Source organism: Lagenorhynchus albirostris, chromosome 6 (assembly GCF_949774975.1).
Source record: "Lagenorhynchus albirostris chromosome 6, mLagAlb1.1, whole genome shotgun sequence".
In the NCBI taxonomy this organism is placed as follows: Eukaryota; Metazoa; Chordata; class Mammalia; order Artiodactyla; family Delphinidae; genus Lagenorhynchus; species Lagenorhynchus albirostris.
In genome coordinates this window covers 73,105,023-73,130,388 of record NC_083100.1, presented here as the reverse complement: position 1 = coordinate 73,130,388, position 25,366 = coordinate 73,105,023, and the positions used below count along the sequence as shown (strand labels likewise).

The window sequence follows — 25,366 nt, the reverse complement described above, 5'->3', positions numbered from 1 at the left end:
ACACTTCCTCTCTTTAGTTTGTAACTGATTAATAAGCCACCAGCAATTTTTTCTCCTCTACCCTTTATCCAGCTTTGGGAATGTTGGGCTTTTAGTACACAGGGGCCAATTTTCAGGATTACCCAAGTTGTGCCATTTAACACTGTAATAAGCTCACTGAAAAGCTGCTAATACATTTCCATGGAGCTCTTGCAAACTGCTCTCCTGTATTTAGAATATGTTAACAGCTCTGGACACACAGTGTCCTGAGACAATATGAAAGTGGAATGACTTGCAATTTTAGGGAACACAGAGACCGTTTCCCTCTTGGACTCGGGATAGCATACACTTAGCGGAATGTACATGCGTGTGCACCCAGCTTGCCTTCCAAGTGGGTCTCTCTGCCACAGGGCTGTATTCTGAAACAATAGCTCTGAGTCTGTACATATCTGTACACTGCAGCCCTCATAAGGGGCACAGCTAAGCATGCCAGGTGACAAGGGAAGAATCCACTGCAGAGATGTGATAATTCTAAGGAGCTGGATTATATGTGACTCCTGCACCGGGGAATAACTATCTATCAATTGCTCTATAGTACGTGGAGATGGAAGGATGGATGATCATGGCTGGAAGCCTAGACTGAAGAAGGGAAAATTATGCAACACTGGTGGGACAGCCAAGTTGGTCTCCCCTCTGGGACAAAATACATGAAACCTGCTTTGGGCTCACATGGGAGAATCCATTCGTTCATTTGTTCATTCAACAATTACAGAAAGCTACATTAGAAAGAAACTGAGTATCCCCAGATCTTGGCACATTTTGTCTTGCTAACTTTTGCTTGACTTTTAGACTACAACTCTTTGTTCTTTTTTTTGCACAATAAATGGGTAAGGACAGAAAAGTAAAATTTATAAAAATGTGAAACTATCATAAACAAGTAGTAAAACTTCAGAGTAAGATATAAAAACGGCAGTAGACTGATCCTGCTGTCCATCAGGGAAAAAGAACTGAAATATGCATCATGTCCAGAGGGGTCAGACAATTAGAAATGAGTCTCACTAGGCAGAAAGAGGATTTCCAGTTGAGACCACTTCTTTGAAAATTCTTCCTCTCCAGCAGCTGCTGAGGAGTGTGTGTGTGTGTGTGTGTGTGTGTGTGTGTGTGTGTGTGAGAGAGAGAGCGAGACAGAGAAAGAGAGAGAGTCTAGCAGAAACATACAAGCCCATTTGTCATTTTATCACCGTGCCACATATTAAGTGATAATCATAAACCTATCAAATATCTGATTTAGGAGGAACCTAATAGATTAAATAATGGTTCATTTTCTTAATATACAATTGAGGAAATGAGATTTAGAGAGTTTACTCATTAGTGGTAGAGTCCAGTCTTGTTAATCTTGGATATACATTTTTTTTGATTAAGTAATGTTTTTAATTTTGATCAACTTAAAAAATACAGAAAAATGCAAATAAGGAACTGTAGCCATATTCAGAATTACTGATATACATGTTTCCATCTTTTGTGTATGTATCTACCCATCTATCTGATTTCTTTCTTTCTCTCTTCCTTTCTTCCTTCCTTCCTTTTTCTTTCTTTCTTTCTTTTCTTTCTTTCTCTCTCTTTTTTCCTTCTTTCTTTATCCTTCCATCTATCATCTATACTTGTATGCATGTATGTGTGTGTGTATGTATGTAACTCTCTAAAGTTTCCTTCAAATTTTCTCTATTCTTCAAATAGTCTGCTATAACAGCTGTTTTGTGTGTATTTCATGTATCAATTCAGATCATTTTTTCTAATGTTTTGGTATTATTTTGTCAATGGGTGATAGAATATAAGTTTTATTTGTTTCTCTTTGTTGATATTGTAGTTGCTTTTATTTAACTGATTAATTGCTATCTTTATTAGGGAGGTTTATCATTTTTACTTATTTTTTTTCCTTTAGCATTGTTCATTATTTTTTTGAATTTTATTTTATTTTTTTAAACAGCAGGTTCTTATTAGTTATCTATTTTATGCATATTAGTGTATATATGTCAATCCCAATCTCCCAATTCATCCCACCACCACCTCCACCCCCGGCCGCTTTCCCCCCTTGGTGTCCATACGTTTGTTCTCTACATCTGTGTCTCTATTTCTGCCTTGCAAACCGGTTCATCTGTACCATTTTTCTAGATTCCACATAAATGCATTAATATACAATAGTTGTTTTTCTCTTTCTGACATAGTTCACTCTGTATGACAGTCTCTAGATCCATCCACGTCTCTACAAATGACCCAATTTCATTCCTTTTAATGGCTGAGTAATATCCCATTGTATATACGTACCACATCTTTATCCATTCATCTGTCAATGGGCATTTAGGTTGCTTCTATGACCTGGCTATAGTAAATAGTGCTGCAATGAACATATTGGTACATGACTCTTTTCGAATTATGGTTTTCTCTGGGTATATGCCCAGTAGTGGGATTGGTGGGTCATATGGTAATTCTATTTTTAGTTTTTTAAGGAACCTCCAACCTATTCTCCATAGTGGCTGCATCAATTTACATTCCCACTAACAGTGCAAGAGGGTTCCCTTTTCTCCACACCCTCTCCAGAATTTGTTGTTTGTAGATTTTCTGATGATGGCCATTCTGACCGGTATGAGGTGATACCTCACTGTAGTTTTGATTTGCATTTCACTAATAATTAGTGATGTTGAGCAGATTTTCATGTGCCTCTTGGCCCTCTGCATGTCTTCTTTGGAGAAATGTCTCTTTAGATCTTCTGCCCATTTTTGGATTGGGTTTGTTTTTTTAATATTGAGCTGCATGAGCTGTTTATATATTTTGGAGATTAATCCTTTGTCCATTGATTCATTTGCAAATATTTTCCCCCATTCTGAGGGTGGTCTTTTTGTCTTGTTTATAGTTTCCTTTGCTTTGCAAAAGCTTTTAAGTTTCATTAGGGCCCATTTGTTTATTTTTATTTCCATTACTCTAGGTGGTGGGTCAAAAAAGATCTTGCTGTGGTTTATGTCAAAGAGTGTTCTTCCTATGTTTTTCACTAAGAGGTTTATGGTGTCTGGTCTTATATTTAGGTCTTTAATCCATTTGGAGTTTATTTTTGTGTATGGTGTTAGGGAGTGTTCTAATTTCATTCTTTTACATGTAGCTGTCCAGTTTTTCCAGCACCACTTATTGAAGAGACTGTCTTTTCTCCATTGTATATCCTTGCCTCCTTTGTCACTGATTAGTTGACCATATGTGTGTGGGTTTATCTCTGGGCTTTCTATCCTGTTCCATTGATCTATATTTCTGTTTTTGTGCCAGTACCATACTGTCTTGATTACTGAAGCTTTGTAGTATAGTCTGAAGTCAGGGAGTCTGATTCCTCCAGCACCATTTTTTTCCCCTCAAGATTGCTTTGGCTATTCGGGGTCTTTTGTGTCTCCATATAAATTTTAAGATTTTTTGTTCTAGTTCTGTAAAAAGTGCCATTGGTAGTTTGATAGGGATTGCATTGAATCTGTAGATTGCTTTGGGTAGTAGAGTCATTTTCACAATATTGATTCTTCCAATCCAGGAACATGGTATATCTCTCCATCTGTTTGTGTCATCTTTGATTTCTTTCATCAGTGTCTTACAGTTTTCTGAGTACAGGTGTTTTGTCTCCTTAGGTAGGTTTATTCCTAGGTATTTTATTCTTTTTGTTGCAATGGTAAATGGGAGTGCTTCCTTAATTTCTCTTTCAGGTTTTTCATCATTAGTGTATAGGAATGCAAGAGATTTCTGTGCATTAATTTTGTATCCTGCTACTTTACCAAATTCATTGATTAGCTCTAGTAGTTTTCTGGTAGCATCTTTAGGATTCTCTATGTATAGTATCATGTCATCTGCAAACAGTGACAGTTTTACTTCTTCTTTTCCAATTTGTATTCCTGTTATTTCTGTTTCTTCTCTGATTGCCATGGCTAGAACTTCCAAAACTATGTTGAATAATAGTGGCAAGAGTGGACATCCTTGTCTTGTTCCTGATCTTAGAGGAAATGGTTTCCGTTTTTCACCATTGAGAATGATGTTTGCTGTGGGTTTGTCATATATGACCTTTATTATGTTGAGGTAGGTTCCCTCTATGCCCACTTTCTGGAGAGTTTTTATCATAAATGGGTGTTGAATGTTGTCAAAAGCTTTTTCTGCATCTACTGATATGATCATATGGTTTTTATTCTTCAATTTGTTAATATGGTGTATCACATTGATTGATTTTTTGTATATTGAAGAATCCTTGCATCCCTGGGATAAATTCCGCTTGATCATGATGTATGATCCTTTTAATGTGTTGTTGGATTCTGTTTGCTAGTATTTTGTTGAGGATTTTTGCATCTATATTCATCAGTGATATTGGTCTGTAACTTTCTTTTTTTGTAGTATCTTTGTCTGGTTTTGGAATCAGGGTAATGGTGGCCTCGTAGAGTGAGTTTGGGAGTGTTCCTTCCTCTGCAATTTCTTGGAAGAGTTTGAGAAAGATGGGTGTTAGCTCTTTTCTAAATGTTTGATAGAATTCACCTGTGAAGTCATCTGGTCCTGGACTTTTGTTTGTTGGAAGATTTTTCATCACAGTTTCAATTTGATTACTTGTGATTGGTTTGTTCCTATTTTCTGTTTCTTCCTGGTTCAGTCTTGGAAGGTTATACCTTCCTAAGAATTTGTCCATTTCTTCCAGGTTGTCCATTTTATTGGCATAGAGTTGCTTGTAGTAGTCTCTTATGATGCTTTGTATTTCTGTGTCCATCCTAACTTCTCCTTTTTCATTGCTAACTTTATTGATTTAAGTCATCTCCCTATTTTTCTTGATGAGTCTAGCTAAAGGTTTATCAATTTTGTTTGTCTTCTCAAAGACTTAGCTTTTAGTTTTATTGATCTTTGCTATTGTTTTCTTTGTTTCTATTTCATTTATTTCTGCTCTGACCTTTATGATTTCTTTCCCTCTGCTAACTTTGGGTTTTATTTTTTTCTTTCTCTAGTTCTTTCAGGTGTAAGGTTAGATTATTTATTTGTGATTTTTCTTGGCTCTTGAGGTCGGATTGTATTGCTATAAACTTCCCTCTTAGGGTTGCTTTTACTGCACCCCATAGGTTTTGGGCTGTCGTGTTTGCATTGTCACTTGTCTCTAGGTATTTTTTGATTTCCTCTTTGATTTCTTCAGTGATCTCTTGGTTATTTAGTAACGTATTGTTTAGCTTCCATGTGTTTGTGTTTTTTGCATTTCTTTCCCTGTAATTTATTTCTAATCTCATAGTGTTGTGGTCGGAAAAGATGCTTGATATTATCTCAGTTTTCTTAAATTTCCCGAGGCTTGATTTGTGACCCAAGATGTGATCTATCCTGGAGAATGTTACCAGTGCACTTGAGAAGATAGTGTAATCTGCTGTTTTCAGATGAAATGTCCTAGAAATATCAATTAAATCTATCTGGTCTATTGTGTCATTTAAATCTGTGTTGCCTTATTAATTTTCTGTCTGGATGATATGTCGATTGGTATAAGTGAGGTGTTAAAGTTCCGCAGTATTATTGTGTTACTGAATCTTGGACATACAACTAATACCGGTTTGATTGATAGCCTCTAGGAGACTTACAATGCATTTGGAAGTCAGAACATGTTCCATGGCAACCAAAAATGGGAAACCCAGACGTTCAAAGTTTCCATAGTTTAATATTCTTGATGGTGAGAAGTAGGGAACTCAGGTGAAAATATTGTGGTCATGGCTGTAATAGTTTTCTAGATTTGTTAATGAAGAATTAGTGTCAGCCATCACCTAACTGCCAAGATGCCCCTGGTGCTTTTCTGCACACAAAGTCTTTGTGCCCAATAGTAGAATACTGAAGACCACATTTGACTCTCTCGTGTTATATTAAGAATGAAATAGACACCCATTCTAAACTTAGCTCCAGCTACTACAGATTCCAGCATGGAGGACCTTTCTGGAGTGTTATTAGAACATATTGTAACCACCAGGAGCGGCCAAATCCTCTAACCCGTGTTGACCCTTATTCTGTGACATTGATTCTACTCTTCCAAATGCTGAGGAAGGCTAGAGTTGCAGTCATGATCTATATACTGAATGTGTATCCATTATATACTCCAAATTGTTAGGTGTAGATGTAACCCACATCTCTACCCTTGTGCCTTTCAGAGCTCAACAGAATTATCAACAAATGAACAAGGACACATGAGAGTAATGAGATGGATTTACTCTTTCATTTCGTATAGTGGAAAAGGACTAAATACATGGTAGCCAAATCTATATTTCCTCAAAATCAAGTAAATCTTGCAAAGAGCTCTTTTTCAAAATTCACTGTGAAGAGCCCAGTGGGGAACTGAGAAATGGCACTGCCCTGACACACCAGTACACCACGCCACCCCCACCTTCTGCTCTTGACAATGAGGGCTGAACTCAGTTTAACTGACAGGGAGATGTCTCTCTTTCATTGTCACAGATGGACCCATCTATCAGCATGTCATGTGGGCATCGGTTAGAGCTGACTTATGTTTTCCTCAGCTATGGCAAAGTCATAATGATTACGTAAATTTACCTGAGGGCTGTTAACTTGTAATGAAGGAAGTAAATATGTCCTGTGTGTGTTATCATTCTGCAAGATGTATAATGACTTTCCCTTTTCTCTCCACAGCATGGCATGGGCATCCCCTCCATTTCTATTATGCTTCATGAACTCATTAAATTACTGTACCATGCCCGGTGCTGTGACGTTACCATTATCAGAATTGGTACATCAGGGGGAATAGGTGAGATGGATTGATTTATATACTATTAAATCCAAGTGGTTGTTCCATACAGGGTAAGCTATTGGTGTGGTAACACACCAACGTACTCAGAGCCCAGAAGAAACCCAGATGGGCTAAAAAGTGTCAAGGGGCTGGGCTTGAGGCAATTGAGAAATTTAAATTTAAAGAAAATTTTAAAAATTTAAGGAAATGCATGTGTATATAATCTTTCTCTTTTTCCCTGCATGGAAACCTGGAGTGAGACATCCCACAGCCCACTGCCCAGATGGACTTAGGTGTTCTTAAGGGGAGGAGTGGAAACTTGCTAGGAAATATGTTTTGAGGATAAGAGTAAGTTTTGAGGGTTCGAATAGATTTTGAAGCTTAGGAATTTTATAAGTGCTTTCAAGTAAAAGAAATAAATCACTAAGATTTGCCTTGTTTATCAGCTAAGTAAGCAGACATCAATAGCTCTTAGGAAAACATTGCTTTTAGCTAATGTCAGTGACTACCCTTTTCTTGGCTGGGTCTTTTCCTCACCAACACAGCAGAAGAGATCAGGCCAGGCTTTTAGGGAAGAGTTGGGTGATGCTTCCTAAGGTTTTCTCAGAGCCTCCTCTCCTCCCTTCTTCCTTGGCTGGTCAGGCAGCTAGTCAGGAGCCTTGTTTATACATCTACCCTGGGCTGAGGTAAAGTTCTGTGGAGACCTTCTTCTTTTTCAACCTCTTCTTCAGGAGCAGATCTTGTGAGGGGATGATTCTACTATGTCACCAAATGCAAATACAGACAGGGCATTGTAACTGGAAATGTTTGGTTGACAGAGTGACAGGACTGAATGGGAATTATAAAAAAAAAAAAGGCTGACATTTTGGTCTTAGAATTACACAGGTGGCTAAGTCATGCTTCACTAGAAACAAACATGTTCAAAAATATCATGCCCTTTCCACAGCTGTGGTACAGGAATAAAGTCCAGCCAAGGCCCTCACAGATGGATTAAAGAAGGACATCTATGGATGTCCATCCAGAAAGAGAAGGAGAATGTTAGCAATCATTATCAGATCAGGCATCCTTCTGGACTGTTGTTTATCCAATATCATCCCAAATAAGCAATAGTAGGGAATGATGCATTTGGGGATGAAATGGATAACACTGTTATTAAGATTGCTCATAATTCTTGAGTTGTGGGATACAAGGATCCGTCTGCATAGCCCATGCCCATGCAATGTACCACCCTGACTGCTGTAGTTGCCCCTTGATATTAACAAGTGTCCAGCGTGGGCAAAGCAACCTGCTGACCATCCAGCTCATGGTCATGGATTCTAGGTCTTTTGTTTGATGGTAACATGATACATATAGCCCATGTAGCACAATGAAGGTCTATGAATTGTGGGAAATTAAAAGCAATGTGCTGTTGTGGATTATCCATCATTTTGAAGTTCTCTTCTCATTAAGAACTCTTAGCTTATCAATAAGATGTGTTTGTTTTGTCTTAAAAACTTTGATTTGGAGGTGAAGGAGGTGTAGCTTGTTGGGTTTTTGTTTTTGTTTTTTTTGCTGATGTTACCACTCTTTAGATGAGCCAACAAAATTTCATGATGATGAGGTACTCAAATAAACAGTGTCTTGGCCTTTAAGAGACTTTAACTGGGATATAAATGCTCTAATACATCTAAATATTAGGATGTCATGTGAATAACTTCATTTTTGATTTCCACATTTTCAACTTCCTTCTCAGTCACTTTCCTGTTTTTAGGACACTGTGAATAATTCAAGAAGATACTTGTTTGATTTCTTTAAAAAGTATCTGACTCACTGAGGCTCTATCATCAGAGCCTACCTTGGGGCTCTAGCTGGATCTTATAAATTAACCCCATGTTGATCCACATTGGAATTTATTAAGAACCCAGAAGGATATGGCTATGCGCTATGGTAGGGGTTGGTAAATTTTTTCTATACAAGGTCAGACAGTAAATATTTTAGGCTTTGCAGGCCATATGGTTTCTGTTGCAACTTCTCAACTCTGCCATTAGAGTGTGGAAGCAATCATAGAAAATATGCAAATGAATGAATGTGGCTGTGTTCCAATAAAGCTCTATTTACAAGGATGGGCTGGATCTGGCCCATGGATTGTAGTTTGCAGACCTCTGTCTATGGCATCTCTATGGAAACATTCACTCATTCAACAAATTTTTATTGAATACCTATAATGTGATAGGCACAATGCTACTGGGGAGACAACAGTGGACAGACACTGCTCTTGCCTTCATAGAGCCTATGTTTTATCAGGGCAAAAGACAAACAAATGAGTAATTACAAAAAATATGATGAATATTAGGACAGAGAGAGAGTCTAGGGCCCTATCAATATATATCCCCTCATCCAGGCTCTAAACAGGAATCAGAACGGGTCAAAAACTAGGTCAAAAGCTGGACCTGGGAAAATTGAATGTAATGTATCTCTGTTGCCTTTTAATTTTTTCCCCCTCTGTGGATTCAGATCTTTTGAAGGAAGTGACTTAAGCTGACAACAGAAGAATGAGTTGAAGTTGGTCTGATGAAAGTGTGTGTGGGAGGATGAGGGAACACACCAGGCCAGGGGAATAACAGTTGGCAGAAAATCGTTTCTCAAGTCCCTGAGACTTGAGTTCCTGAGTCCCAGGAGCAAGCCAGACTTTGTAGAAATGGAAGGTCAGCCAAGAGGCCTAATTTACATGGGATGGGAGAGGGGAGGAGGGAATGGATGTAATGAGAATCAAAAGGAAGAGAGGACAGAGATACAAAGAAATTATAGTAATCAAGGAGTTGCAGAGAAGATTAAATATCAAGTAGTCACATCACTTTATGAAAACTACTTTCTGGCAGGCTCATTTAGTTTATTCCTGACCTACTTTATTCAAATTTGAACCTGAAGGCCAGTACTAATTTGCATGTCCAAGAGTCATGTTTGTCTTGAAATTTAAACCCAATCACATTGTAAATGTGAATCTGGAAAGAAAGCAAATGTAAATGCCTGTTCGGAATGTTATTATTTAATTGCATTTGGAAAAGAAAATAATTTTAAAGATGAAAATGGGGAGAATCATTAGCAACTAGCATTAATTAATGTTGGCAGAAGAGATTACATACTATGTGTCAAAAGTAAACCTAAGTGACATTCTTCTGTAACCACCTATTTATTCCCACACTGCAGGGATTGCACCAGGGTCTGTTGTAATAACAGATAGAGCCGTAGACTCCTTTTTTAAGCCCCGGTTTGAACAGGTAATCTTGGACAATGTTGTCACCAGAAGTACTGAACTTGACAAAGAACTGGCTGAGGAACTATTCAACTGTAGCAAAGAAATTCCTGACTTCCCAACCCTCATTGGACATACGATGTGTACCTATGATTTTTATGAAGGTGAGAAGAATTTATAAACTGTGAAAGCAGCAGAAAATTGCCAGCAATACTTTGTTATTCAAACCCACAATTTATATTAAAAACTCCACTTTAGAAATTCATAGTTGGGGATTAAAAAAGGAACTGAAACAGCCTTTTCAACTTACTAAAGCATAGGAACGTAAGGACATAATAAGCGGTGGAGACACACACATAATGAATTTATTTTGAGAGTAGGTTTAATCCTCCTAGAACAAATTGGATACTCAAATGCAATTTGTGATGTTAGCAAAATCTTATCTCTGTTGATGCCTTTAACTTAAATCGGAAAAGGGGGATATGCTTCTATGTTTCTTCCATTTTGAGGTACAGTCACCTGTACCTTGGAAGGGATCTGGCACCCAGGAAAGAGTGGGAACCAGGAAATGGGAAGAGATATTTGGGGGAGGAAATCCCAAAGGGATGGGGTAGTCTCACAGCAGTTCTTTTTTCTCTTGGCCATGAGTAAAATGTCCCCAAATCAAGTTTAGGAACAAAATTGATGGTGACTCCCAAGTAGCAGCTCTTGCCACAAGCGGGGAGGGGCCAGGAGAAAACACCCTCCAGGACAGACCTTGCTCAATCCACAAGAAAGAATCTAACCAGGGTTGGTACCATTCCTTGGAGGGCATTCTAGAAATCTTACAGTGTAGCTGCATTTGAGTATGTTCATCAAACTACATATTACCCCATTTTTAATTATTTTTCTTTTCTTTTCCCTTTGGATCAAACTTAGACTATTACATTGAATTCTAAACAGTTATATATGGAGATATATTATCTATAAACATTACTTCAGGTTAGTAAAGGTGTTGTCACCACATATGTGTTATAAAATAGGGGCCACTTTGGGTGTGATAGGGTTGAGACTTTGTCTCAGGCCACTGGCCCTTTCTTGAGGAGGGTCACTGATGGGTTTAAGCCAGAACTTGCAAATGGTACCCATTGGAGTCAATGTTTTCTTTGGGCTGCACAGTATTTTTTAGAATATGAATTATTTTGCCAACATTTATAATTTCTGGAGATTTCATATGAAAATCCAGATTTTTGGCTTCTTGAAATAACATAACATTAAAAATATAAAATAATTTATTCATGGCAGCCCTGGCAAGCCTCGGCCCACATCTGGGGCTACATTCACTGAAGGTGAGGTGAGGCTGCTCCCTTCCAACAGGCAGACCTCGTTGACATTACCTGCTTAACTTGTGGGACATCTGAGTCTGAATCGGCTAAAATAGCACTGCATTAGAGGTGTTGGCAGGCAGCCTAAGAAGGAGGGCACAAGCAGAAGCAGACAGCAAGGATGGAAATAGCATGAAAGATACAGGAAAGGGAAAAAAGAGGGGCTTCCCTGGTCGCGCAGTGGTTGAGAGTCCGCCTGCCAATGCAGGGGGCACGGGTTCGTGCCCCGGTCCAGGAAGATCCCACATGCCGCGGAGTGGCTGGGCCCGTGAGCCATGGCTGCTGAGCCTGCGCGTCCGGGGCCTGTGCTCCGCAACGGGAGAGGCCACAACAGTGAGAGGCCCACGTACCGCAAAAAAATAAAAAAGAGGATTTTGCAATATAGATGGTGACAGAGTCTACTGGCCTCCCTACTTCAAGAGGACGCCCTTGGGGGTGGGATGCGGTGAAGCCTGTCCCCAGCGCAGCCACGGTGGAGGAGGAGTAACAGCATCAGGCTTTTCTCCACCTCCTTCTGGCCCCACTGGTTGGTACAGATAGAATTCAAGTGCTAAGTAAACACTGAGAGCAGCCTAGAAGGGAAAATGTGATCGCAAAAGAATGGCGTGCAGCCTGAGGTGTGTGGCAGGGAAAAGGTGGACAAATCGACCATCTGTGTATGGTTACCATGGTCATGATGCACAGATGGAGCTGCAATGTCCAAACCACCACCCTGATCCTCAAGTAGCTTAGGATCATCACTGGGGCTTGGAGCCTTTTCTTCTTCCCCAGCACCGGTCCCTGGGCCAGCCGCCAGTCGCAGGTGCAACCTGAGATTTTCCTCAAAGGGCAGATCTTCCAGAGACCCTCCAGGTCCTACTGTCTCTGGGCACAGTGCTGGCTGCTGCGGCCATTCAATGGTCACTTGTCCCAGAGCTGGGGGAGCTCAGTGCCATGGAGATTCCTGTGTGAGACTCTTGAGCTGCGCACAGCCTTGCCCCAGGTCCGTTGATAGGATGATTCAGATGGCCAGATTTATCCTACCTGGGGTGCAGGCCCATGAGTTAGAGTCAGCCACAGAGCACTTGGGCTGACAGCAAGCCTCTTAGTGATGCCACAGCCACCGTGGGACATCAAGTCGCTAAACATTCTCCTTTCTCTTTCAGGCCAGGGTCGACTAGATGGAGCGCTGTGCTCCTTTTCCAGAGAAAAGGGGTTAGATTACTTGAAAAGAGCATATAATGCCGGCATCAGGAATATCGAAATGGAATCTACGGTGTTTGCGGCCATGTGTAGACTTTGTGGTCTAAAAGGTAAGACTTTCATGAATGCCTAAGGGTCAAATTCTCCTCTTGCATGAAGTTATTTTCACTCTCCAGGAGAAGAAAAAGGAATCCAGCTATAGATTACTTTGGGTTGAATGCACGGTTATCTCATAATATCTTGTGAGTGGGCAGGACATTATTTGTTATGCAAATGAGGAAACCAAGCCTCAAGGGTCAAAAGTTAAGTTGCCCAAGGTCACCAGCTAGTGGGTTACATAGCCAAGACTTCATAGATTGTTCTGCTTTCTTCATCCTGGTAGTGGAAGCTGTTTTCTACTACAACTGAATTTACTGAGACATGACACAAATAAAATATTCCTAAAATAGTCCATCAAAGGACAAAACAGCAGTGGAGTAGTGTGTTTTTAGAGTTAATTTACATGCACTTTTGCTTTTCCCAACTTTTTTATTTTGAAAAAAAAAATCAATAATACAGAAAAATTGAAAGAATACTGTGTATGTGTGTGTGTATATATATATACATACATATATATACACACATGTACACAAACACACCTATTTGCTTTTTTCTCCTGAATCATTGTATATAAATTATAAATATTATGTCACTTAACTCTTGTAACTTAGCATCATTTCCTAAGAATAAGGATGTCCTCCTAATGACCACAATACAATTATCAAACCAAAAAAAAAATAAAGAAAAGTAAAAATCATTTCATAACATCATTTAACATCCATTCCATTTTTAAATTTTCTGATTTTCCTAAAAATATCTTTAAAGATTATTTTAATCTAATATTGAAATAACTTTATACACTGTATTGCTTAGTTATTGTATCTCTATACTTTTACATCTAGAATAGTTTCCCTACTTTTCTTTTTTCCCCAGGACAGAGGAATTTTTGAAAAGTTCAGGCAGTTATCTTGTAGAACATCCATGTTCTAGATTTGTCTGTACTTGTCATCGTGGGATTTCACTTTATTTCCTGTAAAGCAGAAGTAAAGTCTAGTGGCTTGATTAGATTCAGCTATGTGGTAAGAACACTTCATAGTAATGTAAACTTTCCATTGCACCACATCAGGGAAAGGTAATGTGAAGATATTCCACTGTTAGTAATTTCAAGTTGGATCACTTGGCTCAAGGGGTAACTGCCCATCTCCCTCCTCTGAAAAATTAATGTTTTCTCTCTGAAAGTAGCAAGTAACTTCTGGGATGATAATCTGGCACTGTGTGAACGAATATCCTGTAACCCAATCATCTTTTCCCAGTGATTTTAGCATGGAATACAAATGATGCTTTTCTAATTCCATCATTCCTCCTACGTTTGTTAGCTAGCATTCTTTTAAGAAGAGCCTTTCTTTCTCACGCTCTTCTCTCTCTTTTTTCTTTTTGGTGGCAGGGAGTCGTTATTGTTTGGTGGATTTTGTTCAAAGCAGTGTGTTATAAGCAGTTTCTGTCATTATTCTTTTTGATACTCAAATTATCCCAAATGTGGCCAGGAAGAGCCCCTTCTAGTGCACTCTTCTGTCCTTCTGACATAATTCTCTTAACTCTTGAGAATTTTCTTGCTTTCAGGCACAACGGGATTCTTAGGTACCACTTACACTTTCCTTGCCTCAGGTCTGGGATCAGCCATTTCTCCAAGAATCTCTGCTTCCTTTGGGTGGAGAGTGGCATTAAGAAACCAAATATGTGTGTGGCATGCATTTTTATTTTTGGTGAAATTATTCCAATAGAACCACTAATCTCTGACCAACACCAAGAAAACCTACTGAAGTAAAACATAATTTTCACAAGGACTAATCAATATAACTATTCTTTGTGATTTTAAATTATTTTCATAGTCATCCTCTAGATTAAAAAATCTACAAACAATAAATGCTGGAGAGGGTGTGGAGAAAAGGGAATCCTCTTGCACTGTTGGTGGGAATGTAAATTGATACAGCCACTATGGAGAACAGAATGGAGGTTCCTTAAAAAACTACAAATAGAACTACCATATGACCCAGCAATCCCAGTACTGGGCATATACCCTGAGAAAACCATAATTCAACAAGAGTCATGTACCAAAATGTTCATTGCAGCTCTATTTACAATAGCCAGGAGACAGAAGCAACCTAAGTGTCCATTATCAGATGAATGGATAAAGAAGATGTGGCACATATATACAATGGAATATTACTCGGCCATAAAAAGAAACGAAATTGAGCTATTTGTAGTGAGGTGGATGGACCTAAAGTCTGTCATACAGAGTGAAGTAAGTCAGAAAGAGAAAGACAAATACCGTATGCTAACACATATATATGGAATCTGAGAAAAAAAAATGTCATGAAGAACCTAGGGGTAAGACGGGAATAAAGACACAGACCTATTAGAGAATGGACTTGAGGATATGGGGAGGGGGAAGGGTAAGCTGTGACAAAGTGAGAGAGTGGCATGGACATATATACACTACCAAACGTAAAATAGATAGCTAGTGGGAAGCAGCCGCATAGCACAGGGAGATCAGCTCGGTGCTTTGTGACCACCTAGAGGGGTGGGATAGGGAGGGTGGGAGGGAGGGAGACTCAAGAGGGAAGAGATATGGGAACATATGTATATGTATAACTGATTCACTTTGTTATAAAGCAGAAACTAACAGACCATTGTAAAGCAATTATACTCCAATAAAGATGTTAAAAAAAAATTCAAGTTTTATGGATGGAAGAGGTAAACCTGAAAAGTTAATAAAATATTCTTTATTAAATTGGCTATGAAAGCCTCAGACCTAAAGCAAAATAGCACCATCTAAAATATTATTTTTGAGTGGGAAGCAGTCCCCAAATATGAACAATGATGTCTAAGAAAATGTTGGAGCAACTTTTTTTAGAATTCATAGTTTTTTTTTTCAGAAAAGAGCCCATAGAATATGTCACCTATCAAACGTGTTTTATAGTGTACCTACTGAGTGCATAGCACAATACAAGAAGCTTGATTTTTAAATCAAATCTTTGGCTGATAAGATTTGTCTCAATTATTATCTTCCTAAAGAAAGAAGGACTTCTGTGCATCAACCAGTGGCCTGAGCACCCAAGCAGTAGGGACACAGCAGAGGATGACACAGACAGAATCTCTGCCCTTGCGGAGTCTAGGGGGGAGACAAACAACAACAGAGAGCAATCTATAATAATATGGTAATATGTTAGATGCTGAGGAGCATGATGGTGAGAAATAAGGCAGGGAAGGGGCACAGGGACAGCCAAGGTAGGGAGGGAAACCATACATTAAAATAGGGAAGGGTACACAGAAAAGGTGCCATTTAGGAAAATGCCACGTGGGTGTCTGGGCAAAAGGAGTCCAGGAAATGCAAATCTAAGGTTACCAGGCAGGAGCATTCAGAGTGTGACAGAGAAACAGGGAGACCAGTGTGACTGGAGGGGAGTGACAGCAGTGGAGAGGGTAGGAGATGGAGGGAGTATGGACTGTGTGGTCCCTATGACAACTGTGACTTTCACTCTGAGAGATATGAGAAGTCATTGCTTTGAATAGAGAGGTGACGGGATCTGGCTTGCGTTTGAACAGGAGCACACTGGCTGCTGATCTGGGAAGATCCTACTGGGGTTAAGGGCAGAAGCAGGGAGAGAAGTAAGAGGGCTGATATAGTAGTCTAGGGAGAGATGATAGACCAGTACAACAACAGTGGAGGAGGTGAGAAGTAGTCATATGCTAGATACATCTTGAAGGCAAATCCAACAGGATTTGTTGACAATTTGATGGGAATTTGGAGCGAAATGCTAGTGAAAAATGATTTCCAGGTTTTTGGCCTGAACAGCTGGAAGGATGGAGTTATCACAGTTGGGATAGAAAAAATTGGGTGAGGATTTGGCGGTACTGTAGTAGACATCAAATGGAGGCTAAGTGAGCAGGTGGATTTATGAATCTGGAGTTTAGGTGAGAAATTTGGACTGGGGAAATAAAATTGGAAGTTGACAGCATATAGATGGCATTTAAAGCCATGTAACAAATGAGATGACAAAGTGTCTGAGTGTAGAAACAGATGAAAAAGTCAGGGAGGTGAGGGAGATCCAGCAGAAACTAAGGAAGAGTCGTCAGTGCAATTGGCAGTATACCTGGAGAGTCTAGTGTCCCAGCCCCAAAGAAATCTTCAAAGAAGTAAAGAATTACAGCTGAATAATGCCTTATTTGATCACAAGTGGAACTTTAATTCTAATACTTGTCCTTATTGTCAATCAATTTTAATATACAAAACTACAAACAAAATGTATGCGGTAACATTTTAGGCAGGAGTTATAGGTCACAAGAAGAGATTAATTGTAGAACCACTACTCTCATCTCAGAATGAACGTACACACAAATCCTTGTAACATATGAGTAAAGGATGCAAGTGCATCCTTGTCCTCTTTAGAAGGCCATCATTAATACCTCCTTTCAGGGAAACAATAGCATCTGCTTTTCTCTCCACAAGTTAGTGGGAGTGGGAGCCCCAGCGGCGGGCAGCTTGCCCTTTCCTGAGCCGCAGCCTAACCAGCACATGACCTGCAGGAACACCTGGATTCAGATATTTCTGCTCCAGGAAATGCTTCCTCACATTTCTTTCTTATGGAAACAGCAAGCGGTCACTTGAGTCATGGCTCCACCTGATACGCAGATGGAGGAAAATTTGGTAACCAGTTTAGTCAAACATAAAATGCCACGTCACGAACTGCTGCCCTGATGTAAGTTTAGTGATGAGCATCAGTTCTTTCTTAAGAGGCAGCCAGAGAGTTCTAGGCTTGTGAATCCCGGACCCTAGTCTTTCTCTCTTTGAGGGTGTTGCCAAAGCTTCGGCGACGTTATTCTGTTATGAGGGATTTTTTTGTCCTTGCCACGAATCCTTGTGACCTTGCTTTCTCTGCCAGCTGCAGGTACCTTCCCGGACTCTGTCCTCTCTAGCTTGCCCCATGCTGCGCTTTCCTTTTTCTGCTGCTATTGGAGCTGTTGGTAGCTGATTTCAGCCTGCCAATAGCTCTCTTCCAGGCCACTGCTGCAGCCTTTCCATTGAGCAGACCCTTTCTGGGCTGCCAACATGCACACTAAAGGTTGTATCTGTAATTCTGCAGTTCTTGGGAGTATTTCTGTCCAAATTTCTTCATGGTGACAGGGACTCTTTATCTACCTCAGACACCACCGTTTCCAAAGGTGCACTCCTGGTACAGGAAGATCAACACCTGGAAGATCAACCACCAAGGAAACAGACCAAAACCCCATGCATATGATGCTACCATGTTCCTATCTTTCATCCCCACTTCATTGTATCCTTCCGCAAAAGCAGTGAAGCTTGGAAAAGCTCTGTATGAGGTAGAAAAGCTTGCTTTGGGGAAGGGCTGAGAGAGAATTCACAAGCAGCTGTTTTAACATACTTATTAGGGAGGTTATATACCAATGCTAAGCGACACTGGAAAATGTGTTTCATCTGGCACCGAACGCTCAGGGCTCCCAGGCCTAGTGCCCCTCGCCCTCAATCCCTCTCCCACTGTCAGCAATGGCCCTTTCCACCCAGTCTCTCCAGACAGCCTTCTCTAATGGTCTTTTTATGTCCCTTTAATACTACCAGATGACTGGATAACCAATCTGACTTCATAGTAAGGCAATGATGGCTAATAAATAACAACTTTTTATTTAAACAAGAGTCTTCTAGAGGCTCACTGTCCTAACTCAGAGGAGTCAGTCATTGACTTTGGACCGGTGCAAAAACAGATCTTTCTGCATTCACCTGGGACCACATGGATTACCACTTCTTATCTTTATGATTAATATAAGATCTTACCTTAAGTCTCACTTCATCAGAGAAGTTTTGCATGACTACCAAAACTAAACTTACCCACATTCATTCTACTTACTCACTCATTCACTCATTCCACTTCATTTCTCTGCATCACATTTACCACTATACCAGACTACATTTCTGTTTTCTTTATATATTAACTTACATATTATTTTACATGTATTAATGCATGGAGGTATGTATTTAGCATCTTTCTCCATTACAGTATAAGTAGCATGAGAACAGGGACCTTGTTTGTCATTTTTTTTGCTATATCTCTAGCACTTAGAATAATATCTGCCATATGGGCATTCAATAAATATTTACTAAATGAATGAACAAATGAGTGAACAGAATGACCACTCAACCCCTACTGACCGTGGAAGACGGCTATAACAAATTCAACTGGTTCCTTCATTACCCAGCTACATTTATGGCTTGGAATTTTCTAAAGGACTTCGGAGTGTCACAAAATTGTCCAACTAGGAAGAGGCAAAGCCTTAAAGTTAAGCCTCCCTTTGCTGTAAGTTTCATACAATACTTCTGCTATAGCTGTAGCCTGTGGATCTCCTGATATTTGATAGGTGGACAAACTGCTTGAAATGGGGCCACGGACACCCCTAAGTCACTACTGTTATCCTGATCTCATTATCCTGCAAAATAATAGTGGGAATCCATTGTTGCTTTAAGAAGGACTTGGGTGAGGGAAATAGTGGCCGTCACAAAATTATTCTACCTTGAAAGGCTGAACCTTCAGAACAAGGTAAACCCACTGTACAATGCTGTATGAATGCATTCATCTATGGTTTTATAATATGCATATATCTGTCCCTCTCTTAAAGCAAAATCTACTTTAATTAAACCCCTAACATTCTGATTAAAGATGTTAATCCTTTTGCACTGTGAACTTGTGATAAGTACGTTCAATTTTTACCCATCTTTAAAAGACAGTGCCTGCTGCTTTTTGACACAAGCTTGCTTGCATGACAATATACGAAACATAATATTTATCCAAGATTAGTTTCACTTAAATCTTTGTCTTTAGTTGTTGGCAGCACTCACAGTGGATTTTCTTTAAGGGTAATGGAAGAATTCAGTGTTATTTCTTTTGACAGATACTGGGAACTTTGGGAATGTATTCAGTCTTCATAATATTACAGCTCAGTGAAAGGGAGCAGAATCTGGCTTTAATTCCATTTTATATCCTTCTGCTGGTCCCAGAAATGAAGGCTATTGGGCTCTGGGAACTGCAGGATGATCACTGATAAAGTAAAGAAGATATTACAACAAGGATTAAAGATTATACTCAGTCTGGAACTGGACTGTTTCTTAATTCAAAAATGAGGAAAATTGGGGTTTTGAAATATTATTACACAAAGGCAAAAGGCAACCCACTGCAGCTCTTCACCCTCACAGTATCTCCTGAGAGATACTGTGGCTCAGAGAGGTTAAATAACTTTCCCAAGTTCTCACAGTAAATAAGAAGTAGCTGGACTGGAATTGGAACCGAGCTCTGTCTGACTTGAGGTCCCTTTGCACCATGCCCTGCTGAGTCTTCCCAGCAGCCTCCCATGGATGCACAAGGTTCAGATCTCTATTCAGAGGAACCAAAAAAACAAACAAACAAAAAACCCTGCAGGTTTTTCTATTTTAAAAGTTAGCTGTGCTACTTTAGAAAGAAAGCAAATCCCCTAAGGGCTAACCACATACCAAGATGGTTAGTGTTGGAATCAAATAAAGCATTACATTGATACTTATTCAGTAGTATGCACAGTTATTATTTTACCAAGAAAATAAGTCAGTGTGTCTGGGAAATCAAGCATAAATGGTAAGTAATTCATTTATTACGCTTATAAAGACAGGATTTTAAAAAATTGTTTCTTCTTGCTTTGCTGGTTTTTACATATTTTAAATCAAGGTCTGTGTCTAGAGTTTTGTTTGATTCATTTTAATTCTACTCTCCTGTCCTCTATCCTACTCCTGCCTTCCTGTACCAACACACTCACATGTTAGAGAATGATTTGGGGCCACAGATTCAACTTTTTGTGTGTTGGCATTACCTGTGACCTGCCTCTCCCCACCTGTGACCTCAGTGGGGCTCCCTGGGTTCTCCCTGTTGGAGCCTCTGCCCCTAGCACAGCAGGCACATCCTCTGCCCATCCTGACACATCTCTGGTTGGAGGTCCAGCACCCAGCAGAAGCGCAAGTCCCCAAGTTTGCAGCTGGACCTCCTGGAGATGACAGCATGGTCCTCATACCAAGATAATGTGAGGCACAGAAGCTGAGCAAGACCTTTGAGGTCCAACCTGCTCCTTTCTCAGAGAATGAAATAAGACCCAGAGAGTAAAAAGTGACCTGTCTAAGGAAACACAGCCAGATCAAAACGAAGATGGACTAGCCCTGTTATCTCCTGCCTCCTCACCCCCTTTCCTGGCACTATTCCATAGGTATAAAAGAGTATCATATTTATCTATCGACAGATTACTTATACTTTCTCCTTTTTCTAAAAGGCATTAGCAGCAGCTTTCAATAAAAGATGAATGTATAAATTATTTAAGCAAAGGTAAAGAGAATAAGAGGCATGTATTTAAGGGAGTGGATGGGGAGCTCTCAATATCAAAGAGCTACCTGGTAGGGCAATACTAAATCTAAATACTTAGATTTAGTTCTGACTTTCCTAGAGGCCAAGTTGAAAATGGAAACACTTTGAGTTACACAGCTCTCATTAGCTTATAAAGAAAGCATTTAAGGTTTGTCATAAAAACGTTATCCAAATGTTAAACTTAAGTGAAATTATCATCTATATTACATCGACAGTGTCTTTAGTAACACTTTTATAAAAGATATGGGACAATTTTTGATAGAGTTAATGCTAAATCTTGGTTCTCTGGGAACCTAAAGTACTAGGGTGCAGGTATGAACATTTGCTTTAATTTAATTCAGGATAGAGTTTAAAGTCTTTAACGCAATAGCTGTCAAATATCAATGTGCAAATAATTTAACTGAGTTTCTTGTTTTAAGTACAGATTAACTGCCCTTTCTTATTCCTCACTCCTTTTTCTGTATGTCTGTGATAAAGCCTAAAAATCTGCATTATTAACAAGCTCTAGTTCTGACGCAAGTGGCCAGTGGAGCACATTTTCAGAAATGCCAGTCTAGACGAACAACTTGTTCCTATGTTCCTTAGCTTTGATCAGATCCTTTGAATATAAATTTTCTCCACTTGGTTTTTGATTAGCAGTCAACAGCCTGAGATAGACGTCTCAGAGGAGACAGAGGAAGTGCAAAGGTTCTGGGTTGTTGAGGTTTCTGTGTTTTATATACCAGGCACCTGAGGAATAAAGATGGGGTCTGCCTAAAAAGCTCAAACCTTGAGAAGTGAAGGGCTCCCTGTAAAGGGCCGGGGAGAGGTGGGAGAGGGGCAGTCCTAAGGGCCAGGCTGGACACTCCAAAGCCAACCTTTGCTGCTTTGCCATTTTCTGAGACCCAGCCCTGTTTGGTTCTGCTGTGCACAGGGAGTTTCTGCCTCACATTGCTGCCTTTGCCTACAATTCATTGGAAAACCTTCCTGGAACTCCATTCTGAATCACAGAGGTGGAGCTAAAGCAGGGATCCATGGGGGACCATAGATTTCTAATAATTCAGGGTGGGCTTCAGGAGCCCTGAAACCCGTGAAATTATATACAATATTTTGTGTGTATGTGCATATGTGTATTTTTGTGAAAAGAGGTTGCAGTTAACAACTTTCATCAGATTTGCAAAGGGACCAAAAACAATCAAAGAGTTAGAATCACTGGGAGTTCCTGGTGTGGCCGAGGGTACATTGAGCTTCACGTTAACACTGGTGTGTTCCCATCCCATTGCAGCCTGAGGTCAGTTAGCTGACAACCTCCTTGGTGACAGCTAGGTCACTGAATGCCTCTCTGCAGGAGCCATACTCCCTGCCCAACCTGAGGATTATGGTAGCAAAGCTGTCAGGCTTAACTTTGACAAATTGTTTTGGGTAAATTAGTCCCTTTTAATTGCTTGTGGAAATAGTAATTTTAGACGACAAGATTATTACAGGCTGCTTGTTAATGGGTCCTCTAGCATCAAGAAAACACCACTGAGATCGCGACGACCTGTTCTTGTCCCTCTTTGGCCTCACCCTTGAAATAGCCGGAGAAGACGTTAAGTCAAGTCAGCTCCCGCTCCTTGACAAGTACAGAGCACGTGTTTCCTTTTATCCTTCTGCCAAGTGAAGGATTAGAGAAGGACTTTCATCTTTTCCCTGCTACCACCAGCTCATGTCAGCCATCACAGACTTGCTGATCATTAACTTGAAAAGCCAAGGAAGTTTCTAGCTCTTCCATTTACTTGTTTACCTGTTGGGCCAACTTGCTTTACAACTGAATGAGTTTTGAATAAACAGGGTACTAGGTGATGAAAATACTTGACTCAGCTCAAGTTGGATATTTTCAATTGCTTTTCAGTTCACTGAACAGGAGGGTCAGTTTGACTGATCTGTCTGCCTTATGGTTTGCCATGTGCAGAGGAGGAGGGATGGGAGGTAGAGTGTCTTCTCAGCAGTTTATGAAGCTGGGAATTGACTGGTTATTTACTAGCTGTGTCCTACTGGGCCATTTTACCTCCCTGAGCCCTCATTTCATCATTTGTCCAAAGGGGATAAAAATAAGAGCTAGCTCATGGCACAGCTATGAGGTCTAAATGGTATCATAAATACCCAGCATATAGCAAGAGCTAAACCAAACAAAAAAGAAAGCATCTATTATGATTACAGTCCATTTCGCCTTCTCAAATCCAGAAGTCTGAGATAGTGCAGAAGTCAAAGAAATAAATATCACACTCAAACCCAACTTTATCTTCATGACCTCAAAGCTTGTGACTGTAGCTACATCTAATCCCAGATCCACTGAAATCCTTTTTAAAATGATGCAGATGAACATAGAGATTGTGACACTGCTATCAATTCAAAGTGGTTGTCACTGATTTCAATGTGTATAACCACATTCCTTGAAATCAAAGATTTCATGTGAAACTGATGATAAAGAATTTGCAGGGGACCCAATGTCTCTTTCTTGTTCTTGCTGGAACAAACCAAAGACGCCGCTTTTATGGTGTGTTTTCAAAAATGAGAATTTCATTTTTTTTAAAAGAAAGATGTTTGCTCTTTCCCCCTAGTTTTGTAACTATCACAAGATTTTGTCCTCATTCTTTAGAAACTAAATGCTAATAAATGTGCTCCTTCATGGAGCTGATTCTTAAGCATATCATTTATGCATATCATTTCATTTAAGCATATCATTTCATTTTTTTTTCTCAGATTTCAAAAGAGTCAGTACTCGCCTTTATTGCTATTTCCCAAGGTTAGTGGCCATATCTCTTCTCTATTTACTTCCCTCTCCAGTAGGCAAACTCAAACACTGCACCAAGGAGTAAAATGTCATCTCAGGAAAAAAATGGCTAGCTCTCTAGTTATATCCTGAAGTAAGAAAAGGCTGCTTGACGTAGAGAATGGACTTGAGGACACGGGGAGGGGGAAGGGTAAGCTGGGATGAAGTGAGTGTGTGGCATGGACATATATACACTACCAAATGTAAAATAGATAGCTAGTGGGAAGCAGCTGCATAGCACAGGGAGATCAGCTCGGTGCTTTGTGACCACCTTAGAGGGGTGGAATAGGGAGGATGGGAGGGAGACGCAGAGGGAGGGGATATGGGGATATATGTATGTGTATAGCTGATTCACTTTGTTATAAAGCAGAAACTAACACACCATTGTAAAGCAGTTATACTCCAACAAAGATGTTTAAAAAAAGAAAAAAGAAAAAGAAAAGCCTGCTCTAAGAATTGGAAATGGGATAGAAAGCTGGAGGTTTGTGTATCTTGGATGGCAAAGATCCCTCCTTGTTATTATCTTGAACACAAATCTTTTCTAAGCCTTAATGTAGCCAATTATAGGGGAAAGGAGAAGGGAGAGTGCTGAAAATTATTTCAATTAACTTATTTAGGTGGAGTGTTTGGTGGGAGTCCACAGAAATATGAATTATAATTCATATGGAAGTCTGGAAGGTTCAGTAGATTGCATTTATGGAAAAGGAAAACAACACAAAGTACATGTGCTAGGGACACGGGGGTGTCTGGTTAATGTTTCTATGCAAAAGATAAACCCATTTGTTTGGTAATGGTCTTATTTGCTCTTCTAGCTGCTGTGGTCTGTGTGACACTTCTCAACAGACTTGAATGCGACCAGATCAACTCTCCCCATGATGTTCTGGTGGAGTACCAGAAACGGCCTCAGCTCCTAATCTCCAGATTCATCAAACAGCGGCTTGGACTTCGTGACCAGACATCATAGCTGGGCAGCCCAATCCTTCCCTGCAAGTTTGTAGTTTCAGTCATAATGTTGAAGTCATATATTATTTGTGGCATTTTTATATAGTTCTCATCCACACGCTAAAATCATAACTGAATGATTTTATACAACCCTTTCTCTTAAAAAAAGAATTAATTGTAAAAGAGTTTAATAACTTACATTAAATTAAATTCAAATTTCATTTTAGAATGAGTTAGCTAAGTCAGTCTAATAATTAAAACTGTAAAACTCCTGTACTGTGACATTTGGAGTTTTATATGCAGCATTAATTAGGTTCACATCAAAATAGATCAACCACTTGTGGATACAGTTACCCGTCACTCTGTTTCTGAAACTAATCCAGAAATTCATGTTAGAACGTTGTCAGGCACTTCTAGATGTTGGACAAGTGACAGAAATTGATCATGCATATTCAAAATATTTACAGAAAAAAAGTGTCAGTGTAATGTAGGTCTATATGAAAAAGCTACACTTAGGGAAATGTGACCATACTTCTTTTTTTTCCCCTGCAGGATTTCAGTGCACCACGTAATAGGGTTAGAGCCTTAGGTTTGCCCATGTTTGTGATTTTATCACAA

At 39.7% G+C, this 25,366-nt stretch overlaps 1 protein-coding gene across 1 annotated transcript in view; it reads left to right on the top strand.

Moving 5' to 3' along the window:
- UPP2 (uridine phosphorylase 2) overlaps positions 1-24,770 on the top strand; it is a 44,351-nt gene extending 19,581 nt beyond the window's left edge. The window contains exons 4-7 of the mRNA XM_060151488.1: positions 6,652-6,766; positions 9,935-10,144; positions 12,490-12,636; positions 24,619-24,770. Coding sequence (XP_060007471.1) covers positions 6,652-6,766; positions 9,935-10,144; positions 12,490-12,636; positions 24,619-24,770 — 624 coding nt within the window. The remainder of the gene's footprint in view (positions 1-6,651; positions 6,767-9,934; positions 10,145-12,489; positions 12,637-24,618) is intronic.
- The last annotated feature ends 596 nt before the right edge of the window (positions 24,771-25,366 follow it).